The sequence below is a fragment of the Rosa rugosa genome, chromosome 4 (genome assembly GCF_958449725.1).
Source record: "Rosa rugosa chromosome 4, drRosRugo1.1, whole genome shotgun sequence".
NCBI classification, from domain to species: Eukaryota; Viridiplantae; Streptophyta; class Magnoliopsida; order Rosales; family Rosaceae; genus Rosa; species Rosa rugosa.
Genome location: NC_084823.1, coordinates 43,563,327 through 43,587,332, shown reverse-complemented (window position 1 = coordinate 43,587,332; position 24,006 = coordinate 43,563,327). Strand labels below are relative to the sequence as shown.

At 39.5% G+C, this 24,006-nt stretch overlaps 1 protein-coding gene across 1 annotated transcript; it reads left to right on the top strand.

Moving 5' to 3' along the window:
* The first annotated feature begins 18,299 nt into the window (after positions 1-18,299).
* On the top strand, positions 18,300-19,217 carry LOC133746468 (dehydration-responsive element-binding protein 1E-like). The gene has a single exon (XM_062174646.1). It carries the CDS (start codon positions 18,367-18,369, stop codon positions 19,075-19,077), a length of 711 nt encoding a protein of 236 aa, XP_062030630.1. The 5' UTR covers positions 18,300-18,366; the 3' UTR covers positions 19,078-19,217.
* Positions 19,218-24,006: the final 4,789 nt, after the last annotated feature.

Genomic DNA, 24,006 nt, shown 5'->3' with positions numbered 1-24,006 from the left:
CGTACATCATTTCAGGAAGAAGAAGAAGAAGGAAAAAAACGTTCTTACTTTAAGAAGTTTGAATGAAACGGAAGAAGGAAAACATCATTTCATGAAAAAGTTAGACCACATTTAAAGGATACCAAAAGATGCAAAATGGTCTTTTCTTTATTGATTCTAGCGTTAATCAAAAACAAATTCCTAAAAATTAAAACAATGAAAGACATGTGAATTATTGGTACAAAGAATGAACACGCATATGGCAGCTTTCTAAGGTGACTTAACCACAATACAATGGATCTCTCTTCCTAACAAGATGAAGGGAAGATCTGGGAAAAGATATTCATGTCACTTCAAGACGGTACCTGCTTACGAAAATTAAGCTCTATTTATAGATTATTTTAATTTTTCGTAATCAATTTGTTAATATGTTGGTTAATCATATTTGAAGTAAGCGACCATACTTGAAAAGATCTCGTATTGGCTCCTTATTATATATCTATATCCAACGGTCGATGAAAGACAAAAGACGAACAAAATTCACTGCCTGTTTTACCTTAAGTAATATGTGGGTGGCTTTCGACTGAACTTGGCTAGACAAATAAATTTCCTTAACTGTTAGCAAAGAACACTGTACCCTGCAACGGTAGGAACTTCCCAGAGACAAGGGGAAAATGAAAAACATTTCACCATGAAAATGACAATAGCTGGTTTAGTTTCCCAATACGTTAATTCTCTGTTTCCAGGGGAAAAAGCCTTCAATGTGATTGACCGTCGCAGCAATATTATGTGATCTGCTTTCGGCCTTCGAAATTGAATTGAAAAGGAAAACTAGATCTCTTTGTTCAGGGGCCCCTGGGAAATTATGGGTTGAGAAGGTCCTCAAACTCGTCTACTTAATGATCGCAATCTTTAAGTTCTTTTGATTTGGTTAGCTTTTATGTCATGATTTTTAGACATGTTCTATCATTCATGAGGATTGACTCTTATAGATAACTTTTCTGCTTCTTGGGGGCCTTGCCTTTTGGTCTGGGACATAGAGTCTTAAGAGCAAAATTTCAAATTTATTTTGCTCATCCTTTTGTTATATACATCATTGCATTCTGCAACTATGCCTATAGATCATGCATAAGTCCTATTTAACTAGTGAACTACCCTCGAATATGTATGATGACGCGAGATCGAGCAATTAGTAGATCACTAGAGAATGTCCGGAAAATAATTAATGTGAAATATGTGATTATACTTTTTCGTGACACTATTGTTTAGTTATTAACAATAAAAACAAGTGAGACATTCATCAATCGTCTGAACGTGTAACCTAATAGATACTATCTACAACTTAAGTATTTTTGTCCTTACAAACTTTTATTTGAAAAACTTCGATACTTATTAATCGCAAACCACATATTATTGTATAGTTCACCAGTTTTCAAAGTTTCTATTCAAACTTGATTAGTAAGCACCGAATATATATTATTACAATGATGATAACTAAAGCTTATATTAATCCTTTTAATGAGCTAGGATGTAGTGGAAGAGTTTAGCCGACATTAATGTTGTGAGAATGTATATATTGTTGTCTCATACTGAAAAAATATAACATTGTACGTATAAGAACTTTTAAGACACGAAGTCTACTTATTACCGATTATTTTTAGGTTGGATGCTTAAATTTCTTCATTAATTAAGATAATTAAGCATGCATGGCCACAATATGCCTCATACATTGGTTGAGGAGATAACAGATTATATTTTAGTGTTGGAGTTTTTATGTTCCCCTTATCCCGTGCCATGGATTCTTAGAGTGGTATGTATGCTGCAATTACGTTTTTTGTTTTCTTTTGCTATGATATATCTTAAATGTTTTTTCGTTCTTCTTTCAAGAACTAATCACAGTCTATTCCTATTCCCATTTCTTTTATTTTCAACCGTAGCCAGGTTTGGGCCATTAACAAACCTTGAATTGTTTGGTTGGGTTAGTTTGGGTCAGATTGGATTCAGATGGGCCATTACAACCGTAAATTGTTTGGGCGACTTGCATGAGGAGCACCACTTTCAGAGTCAGTTTCTTTTCATATCTTGAAACTTTTGTGGTGCGTTTGGATGAGAAAATTATAAAATCCGTAGGAATTTATAAATGATGGAATCTTTAATTCCATCAATCAAAAATTCAATTAATTGCAAATTCTATTGTTTGGTTGCATCTATTTAGGATTTGAAATGTGTAATAAATTAAGAAAGTTTAAAACAAATAAAAAGATAAAATAGAAAAAAGTCTTGTTTTGGAAATAAAAATTGAATACTGCAAATGAATTCGTAAATGACACCTATTTTGGTGGAAATTGAAGTGAGGAATTTAAATAACGAATTCCTTCGTTTTTTTCCACAGAGAAATTTAAAATTTCCAATCTGATAATGCCAAACGAGGGAATTGGCTTTTAGGAATTATGAAATCCTCACTTTCAATTAAATTCCATCATTTTTTCTCTCATCCAAACACACTCTTGGTGATTTGGTCATGAGCCCCATAACATTATTCTTTTTATAAAAGGTGGTGAACTCTAGAAAAGTTCTTTTTCTTCGATTTGAACAGGTGGTGAACTCAAGCAGAAAAGGTGACAATGTTGTGTCAAACTGTCAAAGGAAATGCTACCCTACGTCACTAGCTATTTTGTTCACCTGACGGGAATGCGTCCCAGCGTATAATCGATTTGAAATAAAGAAAATTGAAGTTGAACATAACTAGCCACTATTGAAAGTCGTAGGATGGATATTGGTTAGGCCTAGAGAGAGAGAGAGAGAGAGAGGAAAGAGGGGGGGGGGGGGGGGGGGGGGGGTGAATGTTCATAGGAAAATACGCTCAATTTTAACTTAATTAAAATATCAAACTGTAGTAAGGAAATTGAAATTGCAGAAGCCTATCAATCCTTGCGATCCAGATTTTGTGTTTTTCAAAATTACTCGTGAAGAGAGCACCACACAATCAAAAAACCACAGCGGAAATCAAGAACTCAGACACAAGAGGTTTGCTGACGCAGTAAAACCCTTGAATCGAAGTAAACAACTGCGGGTCTTAACTCCTGAAGGCCAAATGAAAAACAATGCACTTACTCACTAAGTAAATATGAACAACTACATTTCATAGGAAAATACGCTCAATTTTAACTTAATTAAAATATCAAACTGTAGTAAGGAAATTGAAATTGCAGAAGCCTATCAATCCTTGCGATCCAGATTTTGTGTTTTTCAAAATTACTCGTGAAGAGAGCACCACACAATCAAAAAACCACAGCGGAAATCAAGAACTCAGACACAAGAGGTTTGCTGACGCAGTAAAACCCTTGAATCGAAGTAAACAACTGCGGGTCTTAACTCCTGAAGGCCAAATGAAAAACAATGCACTTACTCACTAAGTAAATATGAACAACTACATACAGACTTACAACCAACAAGAATAGCTCTAACCAAGGCTATTTCTCACTAGACTCCTCTAGACTGTTGCACAATCACCACCTTGTTGTTATTCACCTTTTGTACTGCCTACCTTCATCTCCTTCAATGAATAGCACTGACCTCAGCTATTACGTGTGCTTCATATGCCACTAACACCCAACTGACCTCATGGATACTTGGACATGCATTATGGTATTAATGAGATGCAAGTGTATATGTGACTTGCTAATTTACTTCAACATGGAACAAGTAAATTAGCAATTCTCAGTTTAAGCTCTCGGTTTTCTATGCAATAGAAAACTCTCTCAATGAAAAAGATGCGACTCAAATATTCTATGGAGGCATGCGCGTGAAAACATTATTTTTCCTTCTATATGTATGCGCTCTATAGGCTTAAAAAATCTAGAATGATTAAAGTTCTAAACCTAATTAAATTCTATTAGGAAAGTATTTTCCCTAAAAGATATTATGCAATAAAAACTGATTTTATCCTAATAAAAAGGATATGCATAATTATTCAATTAAAACAGTTAAGACGCAGCCCAAAAAATCAGTAAGCCGTAGTCTTGATCACCAAGACGTCTCCTTTTAAAATTGACGATAAAAATGCATTGACACTAATAAGACATGTTCGGGATTGAAATAAGGACATCAATCCCGACGACACATAATCAAGAAACAAGGATGCCATGATATGCAATGAATGATTTACCTTGAAGAGCTTCACAAAGATCAGTTAGGGTCTTCATCTTGTGTTCCAATAACTTTCATCTTCACCTCAGGATATAGTTCTAACCTAGGCCTAACACTTATTATTTTGTATAGAGAATGCCAACACATAAAATTCTTATCCTAACACTATCCTTTCATTGCTGTATTGTTGGTGCGAAAAAATTCGGGAGAGGGATTACCCAACATAAATCTCTCTCCTTCAATCTCCGAGAAGCTCTTAACGCATCCATCTTGTAATCGATTATGGGAGAAGGGACCTGCAAAACAGAAAAACACTCCGACGCCCAAGTAAATATCAATTCGAGAAGATTACAAAAGAAATTGGATTGATACCTCTTCCCATTCCCCTCCTGGTTCCTCCATAAGCTTGAGAATTTATAGTCATTCATTCCTTGGTCCTTACTTCATGGTTCTTGGCCCTCACTCTACGTTGGTAGTGGGAGGAGTAGTGTTTGCACGTTCTCCACCACCTGATCCGTTTTTACTGTCTTTCACTTTAGCAAGTTGTTAGTCCCTTTTGGGCTTTGATCAGTGGGCTTGGTTTAATGGGTGGGAGCCCAAAGCCAAAATTTTACACCCCCACAATGCCCCCTTTTTCCTTTCCGTACGAGCTCCGAGTGCGGGAAGGAAAAACAATCGATACTTAAATAGAAATAAATTGTTAGTCCATAAGGATAAATAATAGCAACAACAACTCCATGTGTCAAGTAAAAAATTATACAAAATTTATCAAATGTACACAAGAATAGTTAACGGCAAAATTAAGAGGATTCAAACAGCATTTTAAAGGGCCTGTGCCTGTTTAATGTCGCGAGGACAACCCTTTTAAAGTCCGGGGACTGCCTGTTTAACGTCACGAGGACAACCCTTTTAAAGTCCGGAGACTGCCTGTTTAACGTCGCGAGGACATCCCTTTTAAAGTCCGGAGACTGCCTGTTTAACGTCGCGAGGACAACCTTTTTAAAGTCCGGGGACTGCCTGTTTAACGTCGTGAGGACAACCCTTTTTAAGTCCGGAGACTGCCTGTTTAACGTCGCAAGGTTGTTTAAAGTCCGGAGACTGCCTGTTTAACGTCGCGAGGACAACCCTTTTAAAGTCCGGAGACTCTCGGCAGTGGCGTAGCCAAAAGTTTAGTTAAGATGGGTCAAATTTATATAGCTAGTCGATTAAGTTTTTTTTTAAAAAAAGTGGTTTTAAAATACTCTATAATAATCTACAAATAATCACCTATGAAAGTTTTTTAGCCCCAAACTATTTTCCTAGGATGAAAAAAAAAAACAAAAAGAAATTTGTACATAAGGATAAGATAAACAAATCAAGGAGAGGAATATTTTATATATGAAACACATTTATTTTTTAGAATAAAGTGTCATAAGCTAGCTAAAAGTAACTATTTTATTGTTTTAAAAGGGGCAAATTGAGTCAAGTGGCTCAAATTTCTCTTACATAAATGCAAACACTCAAGACATGATGGAGTTATCAAGATGGTGAGCAGGGTCAAGTGACCCTTCTGATGTCCATGTAGCTACGCCCTTGACTCTCGGTATGCCGCCTCCGAGGAGGACACAAAATTGAAAATCATGTTAGCAAACATATGCAATAACAAGATATTTATTACAAACTTTATATAATGCAATAATCTTATCCGTAAATAAACAAGCTTTTCAACTCCCTTTAATACCTTGCTTTGATTTTGGCTTCAACCCCGTCAAAATGATATTGCCCCCGGCCTTGACCAGTTGACCTTGGTAGCTTTAGTGAACACTATTGAGTAGAGAGCCGTTGAAAAACGTGGTGACAGCATCCATATTAAGAATATAAGCATTGATTTGAGCAGCACCTTTAAACCAATTAATCAATGAGAATCTTACAACATGTCATGTGACATATCTACCATACAATAAGCAAAGATCAGCTCCAGATCACTTACTAATATTGGTTCAACTCACACGTACACCTAGAACATATGATGTTGCAAACAAGGAAATCTTTAAGTCAAAGCACAAGGATAAATGAAAAATATATACCCAACATTCGAAGCTTCCAACTTGAGAAGGTTTACTAGAAATCACTTACACAACCAAACATATGATGATAAGAAACAGAGAATATAGAAAATAAAACATGAAACAAGACGGTTGGTGGAAATAAAACCTAGACATGCCTAAACTTAAATGATAGTTGATCAAACGTAAAACAAAGGTGGTAGCTATAGAACCTAAACACACATTCACATCAGAACATGGCTCATCGATAATAGTTGAGATCGACATTTGTAGCTGGACTCGCTTCTTCAAGCACAACTTGGGAAGGACGGAACTTATACCATGGTTTTCAAGCAGTGAATTTTGATTTATATGCTTCAGAATACAAGAACATGGCCACCACAATCATGTTGACAAATAACGCATATCAAATAGCCAATAAAAGCCTTGCACCATGATACCAACAATTCAAAAGCTTTGATTTTTTTATTTTTTATTTTAATGCAGATCATGCATGAACCAATTCTATCAAGCTAAATGCCTTACTGTCAATAGAACCTTTCACGAATCAAAATGAAAAATAATCCATACGTACCTCTGACAAGTTAACTATTAAAAAGAAGTTGCCAATTATAAAGGTTACTCGTCAGCCATTATTTCCTAGCTATCACCTTGGTCTTACGTTTGTTCAATTTTTCCTGTTTCATAGATCAACCCCCGAACAGCTATTAATTAGATGATGAGTTCCGACGCTTCAGGTTGGACCGCCAATTTCAAAGGGATCCAGGCTCGGCCTTCTAGGTTGCTCCAATTGAACGCCAAGGAGTTGCTGTTGGACGTCGACGAGTTTTGGGTTGGGAGCGTTGGCCTTGTCCGGTCCATGACTGGCATTAACGGCAGGAGGTCGTTGGTTTTTACTTGCGCGCGGCATCTCTTCTTCTCTTCTGTATGTTACAGCATTTCGATATTCGCTATTAATCAACAGAAAGGAACAATAAAGTTATATCTAATGCAACCAACTATAAATGGAAATTTCAACACAGAAAAAGCACAAGAATTTTGTTATCGTTCACGAAGAATTTTCTTCTGCCCCCATTCACTTCTGCCCTAGTTTTAATGGTTGCGTCCATGGCTTCTCGATCTATTTCACGGCTTTTTGTTCAATTTCCCACAGACGGCGCCAACTGTTGGTGTGAAAAAATTCGGGAGAGTGATTACCCAACATAAATCTCTCTCCTTCAATCTTCGAGAAGCCTAGACCCATCCATCTTGCAATCGATTATGAGGAGAAGGAACCTGCAAAACAGAAAAATACTCCGACGCCCAAGTAAATATCGGGAAATTCTAGTGTAGTGGTGGGTATCTCATACCCACATTTACAAAAGTGAGAACAAATTTTGTTGTCAAAGTTGTAATTTGAGTCATACTTTGTGTAATTTTAGTTATAGTAATGGTAATTACACCTCTTACGATATTTTACAAGTTTTTGAACAAATTCGTTGTCAATGTTGTAATCTTAGTTCTAATAATGGTAATTACACCTCTTACGACATTTTTACAAGCTTTTGAACAAATTCGTTGTCAATGTTGTAATTTTTGTTTAACTATATGTAAATAGTGTAAATGAATATGGTAACTTTTGTTCTCAATGTTGTAATTTTGGTTCAAATACTTGTAAATTTTTGTTCAAATAGTTGTAAATGAGGGTATCTCATACCCACCAGTACACTAGTTTGTATTCGAGAAGAATATAAAATGAAATTAAAGAAATTGGATTGATACTTGTTACCCTTCTTTTTCCCTCCCTCTTTTCTCCATAAGCTTGTCAATTTATAGTCATTGATTCCTTGATCCTTACTTCATGGTTCTTTGCCCTCACTCTACGTTGGTAGTGGGAGGAGTAGTGTTTGCACGTTCTCCACCACCTGATCCGTTTTTACTGTATTTCACTTTAGCAAGTTGTTAGTCACTTTTGGGCTTTGATCAGTGGGCTTGGTTTAATGGGTGGGAGCCCAAAGCCAAAATTTTACACCCCCACATGTAATCATGTATTATAATCCCTTATCTCCTCTTACTTTTGTAACAGAAAAATGGAGGTGTTATATTGAAAGAGGAGGATGTGCGTGTTGTAACCAACTTCAGGATTGAATTTGACTCGGGTGGATTGAGGACTGAACCGGATTTGGGTGGATTGAGGACTGAACCGAATAGTGGAGCAATGGAGGCTTCTGATGAAGGCAAAAGTTTGAACTTCGTGTTGCTTTGAATTTGAAAATTTGAATTACTGATTGTGTGTTATATTTTTGTACTAAATTCAGTTTACCCCCTCCAACTTAGGGGTAAACATCAAGTCAGTCCCTAAATTTATTTTTTAATCAAGATCGTCCCTGAAGTTCTGTTTTTCATCGATCATCCGCGTCCAAATCTCAAAATTCTCTCCGATCATGACGTCACTTGCTGAGTTGGCCCCGAGATGGGGCCCCACTTTTCAGTTTTTGGGCCTCAATTTAGATGAAATGTCGAAATTACCCTCTCCTCTACCCCATACTATTTTCCTCGTCTCTCTTCCTCGGTTCCTCCTCTTCTTCTTCTTTTTCTTCTTCTTCTCACTTCGCCATCTCCACCCATTTGCAGAGCTCATAGTCCCCGTCGCCATCCCACTTGGCCTCCACCTCTACTACCTCTTATATCCACAAGCGCAAGCTCGCATCTAAGGACCACACGCCTCCCTTTCCTCCCTCATCCTTCTCCGCTGCCATGCTCGACGACGATCTGACCTCCAGCGACGACCTCGAAACCATCTCAGCACGCGGCAGTGGCCCCGATTCCGACTCATACAATCCCGATTCCAACTCATACAATCCATTCCTAAACTTCAAGTTCGAGTTTGTCTTCAGTGGAGACGACGTGGAGGAGATGGGTTCCGGCGAGCTGGGCATGGGCCAGGCTATGTTCGATGAGTAGGATTTTGTTGTTCGGGGTGGTGGTGTAGGCAGCCATGGTTGTAAAGCACAAGAAGACAAAAACGAAGATGATGAAGATGAAGGTCTCAGATTCGAGCAGCCCCATTTGGCCTTCCACTGACGGGATACCGGCCTCAAAAACTCCCTTAATCAATTTTCCAAGGTAACCCATTTCTAAAGCTTTGATCTTTCTCTTCTGGGTTTCTTTCATTTGGGCTAAAGTTTCAATCTTTGGTTCTAGGCTTTTATTTTTTGTGTAGGTTTGCTCAGCTATGGAATCTGGGTTCTGAATCAGATCACTAAGTATCAGAATTCTTATTTGTTTTGTGTTTCTGTTGGTGGAATATAGTTTCCAGGTGGTTTCTTAAGCACGGGTTTGTTTTTGATGGTGGAATATAGTGCAGCGCGTTGCTTCTTGGAGGTAGAGCAGAAATCTGGTTTTAATGGTAAAGGCGAATTGAATTATGGTTTTGATGATTTGGGTGGCGAAGGTGAAGTGAAATCTGGTTTTATGGTTTGGGTGGTGGGGGGATGCCTCAGAGAGTGGGTTTGGGGAGATTGGGAGATGAGGGAGAGGAGAGAGTGTGTAGTCGGAGAGATTGAGAGCGGGAAGTGAGGTAGGAGAGGAGGGTTGTGTTGCGCTCATGGTGGCGGTTGAGCGGAGCTGCGAAGGGATTTGCGTAACCCCAAAGGGGGTTGTGGGATGTAGTAGAGGAGGAGGGAGGAGGGAGGAGAGGATCAGAGGAAGAGAGACGAATGACATGAATAAGAAATTATACAAGATGAGAGGAGAGGGTAATTTCGACATTTCATCTAAATTGAGGCCCAAAAGTGACGTCATGATCGGAGAGAATTTTGAGATTTGGACGCGGATGATGAAAAACAGAACTTCAGGGACGATCTTGATTAAAAAAAAAATTTAGGGACTGACTTGATGTTTACCCCTAAGTTGGAGGGGGTAAACTGAATTTAGTCCTATATTTTTTTAGTTTGCAGTTTGATCGTTTAAAACTTTGAATTTATCCTCAGAATTCATACATATAGTTTATTCCATGCTGTTACTGTTCAGTTGACTTCCGCTAGCTGCTATACTTCCTAATATTCCTCTATCAAGGGCATTAATTAGTAACTCCGCCGTGCTCGGAAATTCAAAGGCCGAGGAAGTCATCAGCTACGATTCTGAAGAAGCCGTTGATTTTCAAAGACTATCTGATGGATGATGAGAGGTCTAGGGTGCAGATCTTATATCGTATTGGTGGCGGGTTTGACTGACGCTGGAGACGGCGACGGGCTGTGGAAGGCCGTCAAGAGTGCTTCTGACATCGGTGCAGTCGGATTGGCCTTAAGGGTGGAGCTGCTGCCGGTGGTATATTGTTAGAGGTTGATGATGATGTTTCCGTTCAGGCTAGAATTGCTAGGGTTTTTCGGCAATGAAAGTTCGGTCAAGGGAGAGGCAGCCCCCAGCCCAAGCCCTGTTGGCACCCCACAAAGGCTTTGAGTGATCGGCCCAAATTTCAATTAGGAGACTGACCGGCTTGCTGGAGTATGAGAGTGGAAAGACCATGTATAGGCTCGATTTTCAAAGCCCACACTACTATTATACTCAGTAGATCGACTTTTGTCTCATGGATTTTTTTTTTTTTTTGGGAATGTTTTGTCTCATGGATTGAAGTTGATAGTTGGGTGTGCTCTTGGGCTAAATATGTTTATTGCCTTATTTTAGTCTTCGGCCTTCATCCTTTTCTGTTTTGGTAAGGATTTTTTTATTTTTTTTTTCCGAGTGCGTGTGGGTCACATAGAATTATGCACTTCTTTTTTAAGTTTTTCTTGTCACATTTGAGATTCCTAGTTTTCTTTGGTATGTACTTAATTCCAAAAGGTTAGGTGTTTTATAGGGTGTTTTGAGTGATGGTTCTTTCTGACAGCTTTTAGGGAATTATATGGTTTGCTAAACTATTAAAGACTGATCTAATCAATAAAAAAAATATTTTGCAATTTTTGATCAATGGTATTGAAATATTGTAACTTTTATTAATAAATAAAAATCTAAAAAATTAACAATTTTGATTATGAAAATCTATTATCTGATCAAGCCCTTTCATATGGGTATTCGTCTAGTGTGCACATCTACATACTATGCAGATTGATTACATAGCCACGTGCACACCAGGAGGTGACAATTTGTTAAGGTAAACCGGATTTCACTGATCTCCCCGTACGTGCGAAAGCAAAACCTAGCGCTTTTCCCAATCTCACCGTGATTCAAAGGGGTTGTACTTCAAAGACATGAAGCTGAATGGAATGGAATGGACGAGATGGCTATCGCAATTTGCAGCTGTGGGTTGAATAGGCACACGGTCATGCTCTACAATTACTCCCGCTACTTTTGTTTTATGCTCATATTATGAACAACACGAAGGATCCCAAAAAAAAAGTTTTGCAAGAAATAGAGCTCTGATCAAGAATGTACAGCATATCAGTGAAAAAATCTGCAATAGTGCGCTTAGCATCGGATTTCACCAAGAAATTGAAGTTTTACACGTAGCATCGGATTTCACCAAGAGTGTAAAACTTCAATTTCTGATAATAAAAGAGGAATCTATTGATAATAACGTGATCAGATTTTCAAGAAACCATAGATTTCACCTGCATTTTAACCAATTTGGGACCTAAAACTAAAAGATCCTCGAACCACCATGGAGCGAGAAGGTCTTGGTGAGATTGGAGACGTGGTGGCGGTGACTAAGGAGACAGCGAGGAATAGACATGGGTTAGGGACAATGTTCTAAAAAACGGCCTAGGCGTCAGCATACCGTTTTGATTTTGGCCTAGGAGAAATGATTAGGCGACGGGCCTCTAAGCAGTCGCCTAAGGGGGCTAGGCGGCCTAGGCAGACCAGCTGACCGTTGGACGTTGAAGTTTACTTTTTTCCTTTTGATTCTCATCAGATAACAAAACGACGAAGAAAAGACTCAAAACTCAAAAGGTTTCAGAGACTTCTCTATGAACTAAAACACAGTCTTCAACTGAGCTCTTGATTCAAAACAGATAACCTAGCGTCTCCCAACTATCTCCTCCGCGGTCGACGGCACGAGGATGAGTCAGTGGTGGTGGATCAGAAGGAAGAGTAATCTGAGCCAGATCGCCTGTGATGACCTGGATTTTTGTTATTTAATTATTGCAATTAATAATGGACCAGTTATGTGAATTATAAGTGTTTTGCTCGCGTTATTGTGAAGTGGAATTATTTTCGGACTAATATTTATTCGAAAAGTGTGGATTTAAGGGGGTACGAAGTTTGACTTTTTATATGTTGAAATTCTCTGAAAACTTTCTTCACAAAAGTCGTAGAGTGCGTCGATACGAGTTCGTGGACATGTGGAACGTGAAAATTGGAGTTCGTATGTGAAAGTTATAGTCTGCGGAAGTTTTGGATATTTTTGGAAACCACTATAAATAGAAATTTCCATTTCTGGAAATTTACTATTTTCATTTTGGATTTCCTTTTTCGGAAATCAGAAAACGCTTTGTTCTCTCTCTTTAGCCGCGCGACCCGACCCGTATCCGACAACCCGACCAGGCTTTTTCTCCGATCTCCGGCCTTGAAACCTGCACAGACTTCTTCGCCTCCTTGTTTCAGTCTTCCCTGTGGCATCCTCTAACAGCAATTTCCACCCACGTACGGCAGTGCTTGCAAGGCGGCGTAATCAAGTGCAGTTGGACCTGATCGGTTCTCTGATCTCCGATGACGGCGGGGCTTCAAACCAAGCTTGTTGATCTCGCAGAAGCCTCTTCCTTCGACCCACGGTGTTAGTTTTGATCGATTCACGTTGGAATCGGTTCAACTCGGAGTGAACAGTGTAATCTCGGCTTGTGGGCTTGATTTTGTCATATCTAAGCTGAGTTGGTTCAAACTTCAGGTATTAAAATTGCTCTACTTGGTATTCTTGACATTTTGGACGGTTTGATTAAGATGGTTTTAAGTTTTGGCCGGCGGTGACCATGGTGGTTATGCCACCGCCTGTGGCGGCGCTTTGGCGGCGTTCCGACCATGTAAGGGACAGTTTCTAGTTTTATATATCATCTACTCGTCGATACGAGCGTTTTGATATATAATACGTAATTTTTGGAGATAATATCAAGGTTCTAAAAATCGCTAGGCGCTAGTTGGGCGGTGGTCAAGGGCCCAGCGCCTAGAGGCCTAGGCGGGCGGCGCCCAGGCGGTTTTTATGTTTTTAAATTTTTATTTATAATAAACACAAATGGATGAATTAGTTTACGTGTTCTTTATAATTTAATTGCTTAATTACATTACAAACACTAAAACAACTATCAAAAATATTAAATAGTATTTGTATTGGATAATTATTTATATTGGATAATTTCTAATCACCTAATAAATATGCATGACTTATCCAACACGTACTTATCTAAAAAATTGAAAATTGAGCTAATAGTGGTCAACTTTGACCACTTAATAGTTCACGTGCTCTTCCTTTTCTGCATCTCTTTCTCTCTCGTCTTCTTCATTCATCTTATGCATCTGCGTCTCTCTCTCTCTCTCTTTCTCTCTCTAGCTCTCTCTCTCTCAAGGCCTCTTAGATTGGCGATGACCCTTCTTCACTTTTAGTCTCCTTCCTCTCACCCAAAAAAGGAAAAAACTGGAAAAATCAAAGAGTACGGTCTTCGTCTTCTATGATATGAACCTATCAGAAGTACTTTAGAAGGTGAAAGTGGTTGAGCTATGGAGGAAGGAGTGAGGGAGAGAGATATAAATTACGAACGATCCGACCGCCCGCCCAGAGCTTCTAGGCCGCCGCCAAACTTGCAAAACGCCCGCCCAAATTCCAGAACGATTTTCGAAGCGTTTAAGCAATAATTGGGGCGGCCAAACACCTTCCAACGCCTAGGCGCTGCCTAGGCGGCCGCCTAGACCGAGTTTTAGAATATTGGATAATATAAATATGTTATGATTTTTACGGTTTCGAACCGTTCGATTATTCGATCCGTGAGGATTCAAGCGTTTGATCGACTTGTGGCTTTGACATATCGATCGTAGAAGTATTCCGGAGACTTTGGATGGTCTCGGATGTGGTTTCGCCTCAATTGACGTCACTTTTGGGGATTTTAGTTCAAAACGGGGGTTTTGGACTTAAATCGCTTGTGATTCATATACTATGTTGAGACCGTATGTGATTAGGTACTTGACGAAGTACTCGAGGGCGGATATTTTGTGGTTGTGCTGCTTTGTTCTGTATAAAAGATGCAGCAGGATTCAGAGGTGAGTAATCTTACAATGTTCATTTACGAACGGAGTTACCATTATTATTTTGGGCGTTATTTATTTAACTGCAAACTATAGTTGGTATTAGTAGGCATTTCTGAGCGAATGACTACGTATATATATATTTACGTGAAATATATATATATTCTTGTGAGTGATGTGTGATGAACAATATGCATGATTGTGTTCATATTATTGTTGAAGGCGACTTTTCTGGAAACAATATTGTGGAAAAAAATGTTTTCTATTGTTTGAAAAGTGTTGAGTTTGATGTTACATTTTTGAGTCAAGCGTGACTTATTTTAAATGTATTGGTCTTTGTACCAAGAGTCACAGTTGGTGATCAGGGAAGGGGAAATCTATTAGTAGATTATTGTAACATTTTTAGGTCGGGTCCGACTTACTTAACATTTGATTCGAAGACCAGATAAGGTCTGAAAATCATATGTCATAGATGGTGACAGGTCGCAGATGGTGACCAAGGCAAGAAATAGGGAATCAAGCCTTTGGCCAGGCGAGTGGTTACGATCAGTTAGAGCTCTAGTCTATCTGTCATTATAGCTTATGGGGGTAACGGTCGAGGTTGCTGGAGACTCACAAGTGTGTAGTTTAAAACAAAGTCTCGAGAGTATTCTTTCTTTTATTGTCTAGCTGAGACTGAATTTGCTTATTGATTGTTGAGTTAGCAAATAGTACTTTGTCACAACAGTGACTTATGTTGTCCCTTCAGTGGAAAGGACATGGAATGTTGGAAAGAATCATGGTTGCATTGTTCCTTAAGTTCATTGGTGTGAGTTATTGATTGACGTTCATGAGTTACTCATACAAGCTTTCATAAACTTACCGAGTTTGTTGTGTGTCAACCCGGTACACTATTTAATGGTGTATGGGTTAATTCTGCAGGTCAGGGTAATCGTGGCTGAAGCTAAGGTAGCCTGTTGGCAGCAGTACGGGTAGGAAGCAAATTTTGTTGGCTTTGCCATTGTTATGACTTCCACTGTAGTAAGCTCTAAGGAGCATTTATGTTTATTTTGTTGTGGCAATTTAATTCGTAAACTTGTGTAATATATGACTCTGCTGAGCGAGTATATATTGACGTTGTGGGTTCAGGACATTAGTATGTACTTGGGTTAAAAGAAAAAAGTTTTTCAGGTATTTTGTATTGATGGATGAACCATCATGCATGTATAATTATGAGATTATATATTGATTTTTATTTGTGTTTAAAAAACGGGGCGTGACATCGTCGACGACTTGATTGGACAATGGTGGTTCCAGCGATGAACCTGATGAGAGAGAAAGCTAGAGATCGAATTCAAATCTTAAGTCTGATCACCAAAACTTATCAATTGGTCGATGATTGGAGCTTTCCTTGGTGAAGACAACGAAGATTTAGGGTATTAATTTGGTGATCAATTTTGGCAAGAGGAAGAAGAAGGATGACGAGAGAGAGGTAGAGAACGTGAGGGTGCAGAGAGGAAAATGGGAGAGTTCACGAAGCATATGCATTCTTCTAATCACATTTTAACTAGAAAATGATATTTATGCCCTTAAGTTTTTTTTTTTGATCGAAATAGGTCAGCCATTTTATTAAGTTTAGCAAGAAGTACAAAAACGAAACACCCCTATGGGATCGACAGAAAGCAATCGTTCCTTAGAACCTCTAAAATCCCTATTCTAGAAGAATATGAACCCAACAAGTCCCGAGTACACCCACCTTTTAGTAAATTCACGCACTTTTATTCTAACAAAAACCTAGAAACCTCGAAGCTTACATAAAATGGTTCCAACTAAGGCACTGATTTTTACGACCCAAAACAAAAATTAAACAGCACTATGGGCCATAAAGACCCAATCCATCCAACCCCCTAGCAAAAGGGTAATTCAGCTCGCTTGAAACCCTAGCCCAGTGTGCCCAAACCTAAGGGTAACAAACCAGGTCAAGGCCCAGTAAGCCCAGCAGCACCAAGAGCAGGCCCAAAGAGTAGGGGACACTACAGCCCTAGTTCCTTGATCCCACACGTGTTCTTCCACCCAACAAACACCATATGCGCCGTCGCCGATACCAGTCGAGGGGAACCCCTGGAAACCTCCATCCCCATAGCCTCCGTCACCGTGGTGCACCGCCGACGATACTGTATCATCTCCAGGATCGAAAGACACCCAAATCCGTTCCCATTCCTGATCACCTCGGACCAACTTCAGATCCATTCCGGTGCCTTCGCAAGCATTGAAGAAACCAAATCCTAGATCAGACTGAACCCGATCGGAGTCGCCCAGGACAACCTGAAGATCCTCCAAACTTTGATCGCTCCCCTGAACTGGTCGGGCCAACCCCACTCCTGCAACACCCCGACGCTGCAGCGAACCACCAGGGCTACCCAAATCGATTGTACAATCCCTATCACCGTCGGAAGTCTGACGACCCCGATCCAAAACCCAGACGCGCCCATCCAACTCAGGCCAAACCAGATCCACGCCGTTAGAGCTCGGCCTTCGATCAGCCATCCAAACAGCAACACTACCCTTCCAAGCAGTAACCACAGAGAGCCCACACCAAGGCGGCTCTCCGAGCAAGAAAACAAAAGCAAAAACAAGAAAGGAACGATTAGCTACCAGACGAGCAATAGCCATGACCATCAAAATCTTGAAATCCTGAGAAATTTGTCGAAGGGGGAAAGCCAACGATAAACACCCTAGCAGAGCACTAGGTTCAAGTCATATAACATATTCACAATAAAAAAAAAAAAAAAAAAAAAAACACAATTTCTTCCAATTATAAGAAGCTGCGTCCATCAATTCTAATTAATATAATTGGATTACGCAATTTGAATTCTACACGAAAAAAAAAAAACAATTTCTTCCAATTGATGGACGCAGCTTCTTATACACACCCACCTATGACCTACCCTACCTTCTATCCTATTTATGCCCTTAAGTTATCTCTACTACTATAAAGGGAAGCCAAAATTTGGTGTCAAAGGCTTCACCAAATTTTAATTTTTCATAAATGCTCTTTACAATAAAAATAAAAACTCAGAATAAAATAATCTCAAAGGGCTATTATGGCAATCTACAAAAGCACAAAAAATATAAATTTGAGGAAGTTGATGAGAAGAAAACTTTCACGTTTTCCTCATTTCAACAATAACACGTACATCGCACGGGTATGAGGTTAGTTAATATAATTACAGTCATAACATTCTGATGGAGTAGAGATAACTAAAACCAAAAGATAAAAAAAAGTTTTAAAAAGAAAAAACACACGCTTGTTTATATATATATAATAAAATAAAAATAAAATAAAGTAATAATAAAAAATCACCTAATATCCGCCTAAGTCTCTGGGCGCTAGGTCCCATGGTATCGTCAAATTAGCGCCTATCATTTTTCAGAACATTAGTTAAGGATAGGGATGAATTCAACCCCACAACTGCAAATTGCAATGATCAGCTCACTCAGTTCATGTAGCATGGCTTACTGATCTCACACAATTCAAAAAATAAAAATAAAGTTCATCTCGCACGTACAGTCCTTCTCTATCGTTGAATTGATTAAAAAATAAATAAAATAGTTATCCGATCCTTTTCGGATCACACGGGTGACACACTATGTCAAGCACGGCCCACGTAGCAGCCACGTCACACGGTGTTCACTCATAACCAAACCCAAAACAAAATTCCCGCATGGAAAAAACACATTTCTACTTACAGTGACACCTGCCAGGTGCCGGGTCAGAGTCCAATCAATTTCAAAATGAAACCCAAATACTTCCTCAGTCCTCATTACCGCCACCTGTCCCGCGCTCCCATTGCGTGTTGTCGTGTCCCAGTCCCATAATCACGGGTCCCACATCAAAATGTATATAAGTCCTCCCACTCGTCGTTCTTGTTTCATAAGCCTTTTCCCCAACTCACACTACTCTCTCTAGTCTCAGCCAAGAAAACCAAAACCAGCTCTCCCTCAGATGAACTCCAATTACCAGCTCTCAGACTCCAACCAGCAAAGCCTCGAATCAGTCTCCTCCATCAACAAGCCCGAGTCGTCTTCCTTATCTGACACGAGCTTCACGACTCATTGCGACGAAGCGGTGATACTTGCTTCGAGCAGGCCAAAGAAGCGAGCCGGTAGGCGAGTGTTCAAGGAGACTCGCCACCCGGTCTACCGGGGCGTGAGGCGCAGGAACAATAACAAGTGGGTGTGCGAGGTCAGGGAGCCGAACAAAAAGACCAGAATTTGGCTCGGGACGTACCCAACTCTTGAGATGGCAGCTCGGGCGCACGATGTGGCGGCGTTGGCCCTTAGGGGGAAGCAGGCATGCCTCAATTTTGCTGATTCCGTGTGGCGGTTGCCCATTCCGGCTTCTAAAGACCAGCTCGACATTCGCAGGGCCGCCGCCGAGGCTGCTGAGACATTTCGACCTGAGGAGTTCGGCGGCGTCTCGAGCAGCAGTGACGACAACGAGAGGGAGTATGAGGATGAGAATGTTGAGATGGACAACGAGAAGAAGAATGATGGCTTCTACGAGGATGAAGAGGCGCTCTTCGACATGCCCAGATTGCTGACTAGCATGGCGGAGTGTCCACTGCTCTCTCCGCCTCGTCATTACTCGGACGGTATGAACTGGGCAGACTATCAGGTGGAAAGCGAGTCAAATTTCAGCTTATGGAGCTTCTAAGAGAACACGTATCCGTCATTTAGATGGGACAGGTGTCCAGCTTGCTTTTAAAATTGTATTTTTATTTCTGTCGATGATTTTTTTATTCGTTTTTTTTTTCCCACTGAAGCGCTTCATACAATGATCTTGGATTTAGTACGTAGGATGATGTTCAAATTTTCTAATCACGAACTATTCTTTCCCCCAATAAAATTTGACTTTTGCCTTTTTATTTCTATGTAATCGTGTGATCACAGTCAGGTCAGAGACGCTAGCCAGCTAGTCTTCATTCTTATACAAGACTTGTAAAGTTTTGAAGATAGGGTTTGTCATAATACGGTATGAGTTGATTTCTTTGATTATATTTTGATATATTGATATGTTTTACATGTTAAAGTAAAATGACAATTGAAATTGGTCTACTCATTTCATTTCATAGCCCCTTTATATAGTGAGAGAATTACAACAGAAATATCAATTAAAATGATGACATTAACTATGACAGGACCCGCCCCGGATTCCACCCTGGAATCCGAAGTGGCCCTGCGGGATCCACTTTTAAAGAAGGTTTACCAAAAATTTCGGCATAACCTCCCTTAAAAATGGACAACCCAAAACCTGTGGAAAACAAATTTCACTTCTAATAATCCAACCACAACTCCTGGAGCCACCCTGCTCCCAAATTCCACCAATCCCATCTCAAAGCTAACAACATCAAACATAATATCCAAATGGTACAAGTTACTACAATCACCAAAGTTAGGTCATAGACCTCAAATATAATTCATACAAGTTTGGGTCACATATCCCTTAGTAATCAGAGCTATCTAGGAATAAAGTTTAACATAGAGTACCGTAGGCTAAATAAATAACCTACAAAATATGATGACGGAAGCGGATGCGGTCACTATGGCTCACTCCTGAACGCCGAGCAGCAACACTGAAAACTGGGCATTTGAAACCGAAGGGCCCAGGGGAAAGTACATAAAAACACGTTAGCGTGAGTGGACAAAAATAAACAAATTTAAACCAAATGGATTTTACACTTTCCCACATTTATTTCTTTAAAAATTCCCGATGCATGCAATGATTAACGAAAATAAAACAAGAGGAGTTCCACTCATGAAAACCGACTAGCCCCGCTAGTCACATACGATTTAAAAGAAAAAGTTGGAACTCTGATACTCAAGGAAAATAAGACCAGCCCCGCCGGTTAAACGAAAATCGAGCTAGCCCCGCTAGCTTAAGTAGTAAAGTGAGTAGGGGAAGGCAATAGCCATACCAGTGAGCCTCCCAGGCTCGGGTGATAGCCTCCCAGGCTAAAATACTCCCATAACTCCCGTAATATACCCTTACGCCACTAAGTGTAGCGATAGGATACCGGGCTACAAAATTACTGTCACAGAGACAGTAACCTGCGCCACAAAGGCGGAAGGGCTACGGTGATCCCATCACCGCGCCACAAAGGCGGAAAATCAATGCTAGCATGATAAAATCACCCCTCAGTATGGCACAGGGAAACATAACCGAAAATCCAGTAAATCCAAAATACATAAGGCTTCCCCCATCTCTCGTAAAAGAATTTCCAACGACGTGTCCCACACGCCAAGATAATCTCAAGTTCAAAAATAAATAGGAGAGAAAATAATAATAAAACATAATCTCCATAAATCGAAACAAAACCAATTCCAAGTTCATCATCAAGGCACTCCCAATGCCAAAACCGAAAGTCGATAAATAAATATAAAGATTTACTCCATCGAAATCTCATTTCAAAAATCTCATAAAAATCTCAAATCGCCGAATATAAATATAATATAAATAGTATAAATCCGGAAATCACATCGGAAATAAATAGATAAAAGAAAATAAGCATCATCCCAATGACATGACCCCGCACGCCATAAAACTTTCAAATAATCAAATATCCAAAACCATTCCTGAAATTAACCATATGCTTGGGAAATTAATACGATAAACAAATTATAACCTCGGAACCAATTAAATAAAAGCATGCATCATTCTTTGAAAAATAAAAGTCCACTCACAGTATAAGATCAATCCTGACGTCACTCGGTATTTTCCTCGTACGAAGACTCCTCTCGTCCTATACGAATAGCACTCGTAAAAATATATTTACAGGACGGAAATTAACTTTACGATAATTAGAAATTGAAATTCATAATGTCCCCCTTCAAAATCCAACTCCTTAATTCACAACGAATCCATCCACAATATTCCAGCAATATTCATTCATCGATATATAAATTCTAAAGTGAATTCGAAAGAATTTCGGCGATCGAATTCACGTAAATCAATAATTATCATTTATACTCAATTCGTAATCCCTCCAATACCCACCAAACTTCATGTATAAACTTCTACAATCGTTAAGGGATTTATGGAGCCAAAACAATAATTAAAACTCAGCTCTACGCGCCACCACGCGCCACCCACAGTGGCTGCACGTGGGGCCCACGCGCCACCGGCAACCACCACCAATGGCCACCAAATTTTGGCAGCACCACCTACTTAACAGACCCAACCTCTTTCTCAACTACAAGAAGTTCCAATTTTACCTGGAAGAGCTCCAATTTAGCCGGTGAAAAATTTCCAGAAAAATTCAAGAACCCTAGGATCGGGTTTGATCGATTCGACCTCCACACTGCAAATTGGAATGCAAGACCTTAGGGGAAATGATCTCCAGCAAAAACCCGACCTTCGACGTTAATATGGTGGGCGGAGGTGGCCGGAATGGCCGGAAATCGGGGAAATCCCAAAACTGCAGCCTGAGCAATCCTTGCTTCGAACCGGACTTCCACGGCCAAAACTCCAAAATCCTAGGTCACTAGTGTCAAGAGCGGGTTGAGGCGCTCCTGTGGTGACCGGTTGCACGCCGGTTGGTGGCCAGAAAGTGAAGAATCGAAGGGGAAGAGGAGAACCCGAAGGGAAAAGGGGAAGAATCGGGGGAGAGGAGAGAGAAAGAGGGGTGGGTTTCCGGTTTTGGAAACCTACCCGGGTAACTTTCCATTTTTATTCAAATTTTATCATGAACAGTAACTTCCAAATTTTAAGCTATAACTTTCACATACGAACTCCGATTTTTACGTACCACATATGCATGCGCTCGGTTTAACGTCCTCTACAACTTTCATGAAGGAAATTTTCTCAAATTGTTAACCCATAAAAAGTCAACTTCTAGCCACCCCCCTAAAAGATAAAACTATAACCGCGAATGGTAAAACATACAGTGATTCGTGCAACTCAGTAAAAGGGGTAAATCGGATGTGGGGTGTAACAAACTACTGATTGGTCCTTGATCCATGTTGATTGATGGTGATTGCTAATTACATGATTCCCTCTCCGTCAATCACTTTGACGAAGACACATAATGTGTCTTTCCTTTAACATTATAGTGTTTTTGACTGCATAAAGTAGGTAGTAAAAAAAAAAAAAAAAAAAGCTCTTTTAATCTATTTGATTGTTGTTTTTTTTGTGGCAGAACACATGCTCTACTTAAAGGATTTTATAACAGGTAAAGTATGGAATGTTTGTAATTTGATTATGGCTTATTGGTTTACCCTTTAAGTGTCCCAATTCAAACCTTGTATCAATTATATAAATTTATGCTTATTGACTTGTTTATATAGGTTCTTATTTTAACAAGGACAAATCATAGGAGTTCATGCAGCTATGGATCTATTCAAGATTGATAGAACATACTGAATGAGAAAATTAGTATAGTAGTTATATATGGTACTTTTTTAATTTTATTTTGTAGTTGATTCTCCATAGATCGGATCTTAATTTATATACATATTGTGATAGTGTATTTTGGTGAGTGGTGACCAATATATTCATTTTGGCGCTTTAAAGAATGCTTGCGAGATTTTTTTTTTTTTTGGATGGTTTTAAACATTAAAGGACACGGTTTATGTCTCCTTGTAGGCAAAGGATGACTCTTCTTTTTCCATTTTCAGGACACAAATTGTGTCCTAGTAAGGTAAAGAGGACACATTTTTCTTAATATAAGAACACATTTTAGGTGTCCTATATTGGTTACGACTTACGAGGACAATAATGTTGGACGTACGTTAAGGACACAGTTTATGTGTCATAGTAGGAAAAAGAGGACACTTTTTCAGTGCCCTTGTATATGACTTACAATGACTGCTAGATGGATGACTCTTTTTTTTAGAGTCCTTAAATGTATTAGAGGACTCATTTCCAGTGTCCTTATAACCAAATTTTGTAGTAGTGTTCAATTTATCTTCATATTCTGAACAACACGAAGAATCCAAAAACAAAACAGAGCTCTGATCAAGAATGTATAGCACATCAATGTCTGTTTCTGCAATAAAACTTCAATTTCTGGTAATAACAGAGGAATCCACTTATAGTACCGTGATCAAATATTTGAGAAACAATGGATGTCACCAGCATATATTTAATTTAACCAAATTGGGACCTAAAACTAGAAGATCCTCAAACCACCATGGAGCGTTAGAAGGTCTTGGCGAGATTGGAGACGGACCCGCGACAACTAAGGACGCAGAAAGGAATAGACATAGGTTAGGGATGGGGATAAATTCAACCTCACAGCACAAATTGCGATGATCATCTCACTCAGTTCATGTCGCATAGCTTACTGATCTCAATCAGATTCAAAAAGGAAAATAAAGTTCATCTCGCACGCGCACTCTTTTCTCTATCGCTGAATTGATAGAAAGGAAATATAATGAGAAAGGGTTAACTGGATCACTAAATGTGGATCTCTTAATCAAATTCTTTTCAAATCACACGACTTACACTAATAATAATATCACGTGTCAAACACGTGTTATGTGGCAGCCACATCACACGGTGTTCAATCACAACCAAACCCAACACGTCTTACACTGCTACTAATAGTATCACGTGTCAAACACCAGTACCGTGGCGGCCACATCA

What these genes read in the sequence shown, in the direction of transcription:
- LOC133746468 (XM_062174646.1), top strand. Translation starts at nt 18,367, where the DNA reads ATGAACTCCAATTACCAGCTCTCAGACTCCAACCAGCAAAGCCTCGAA.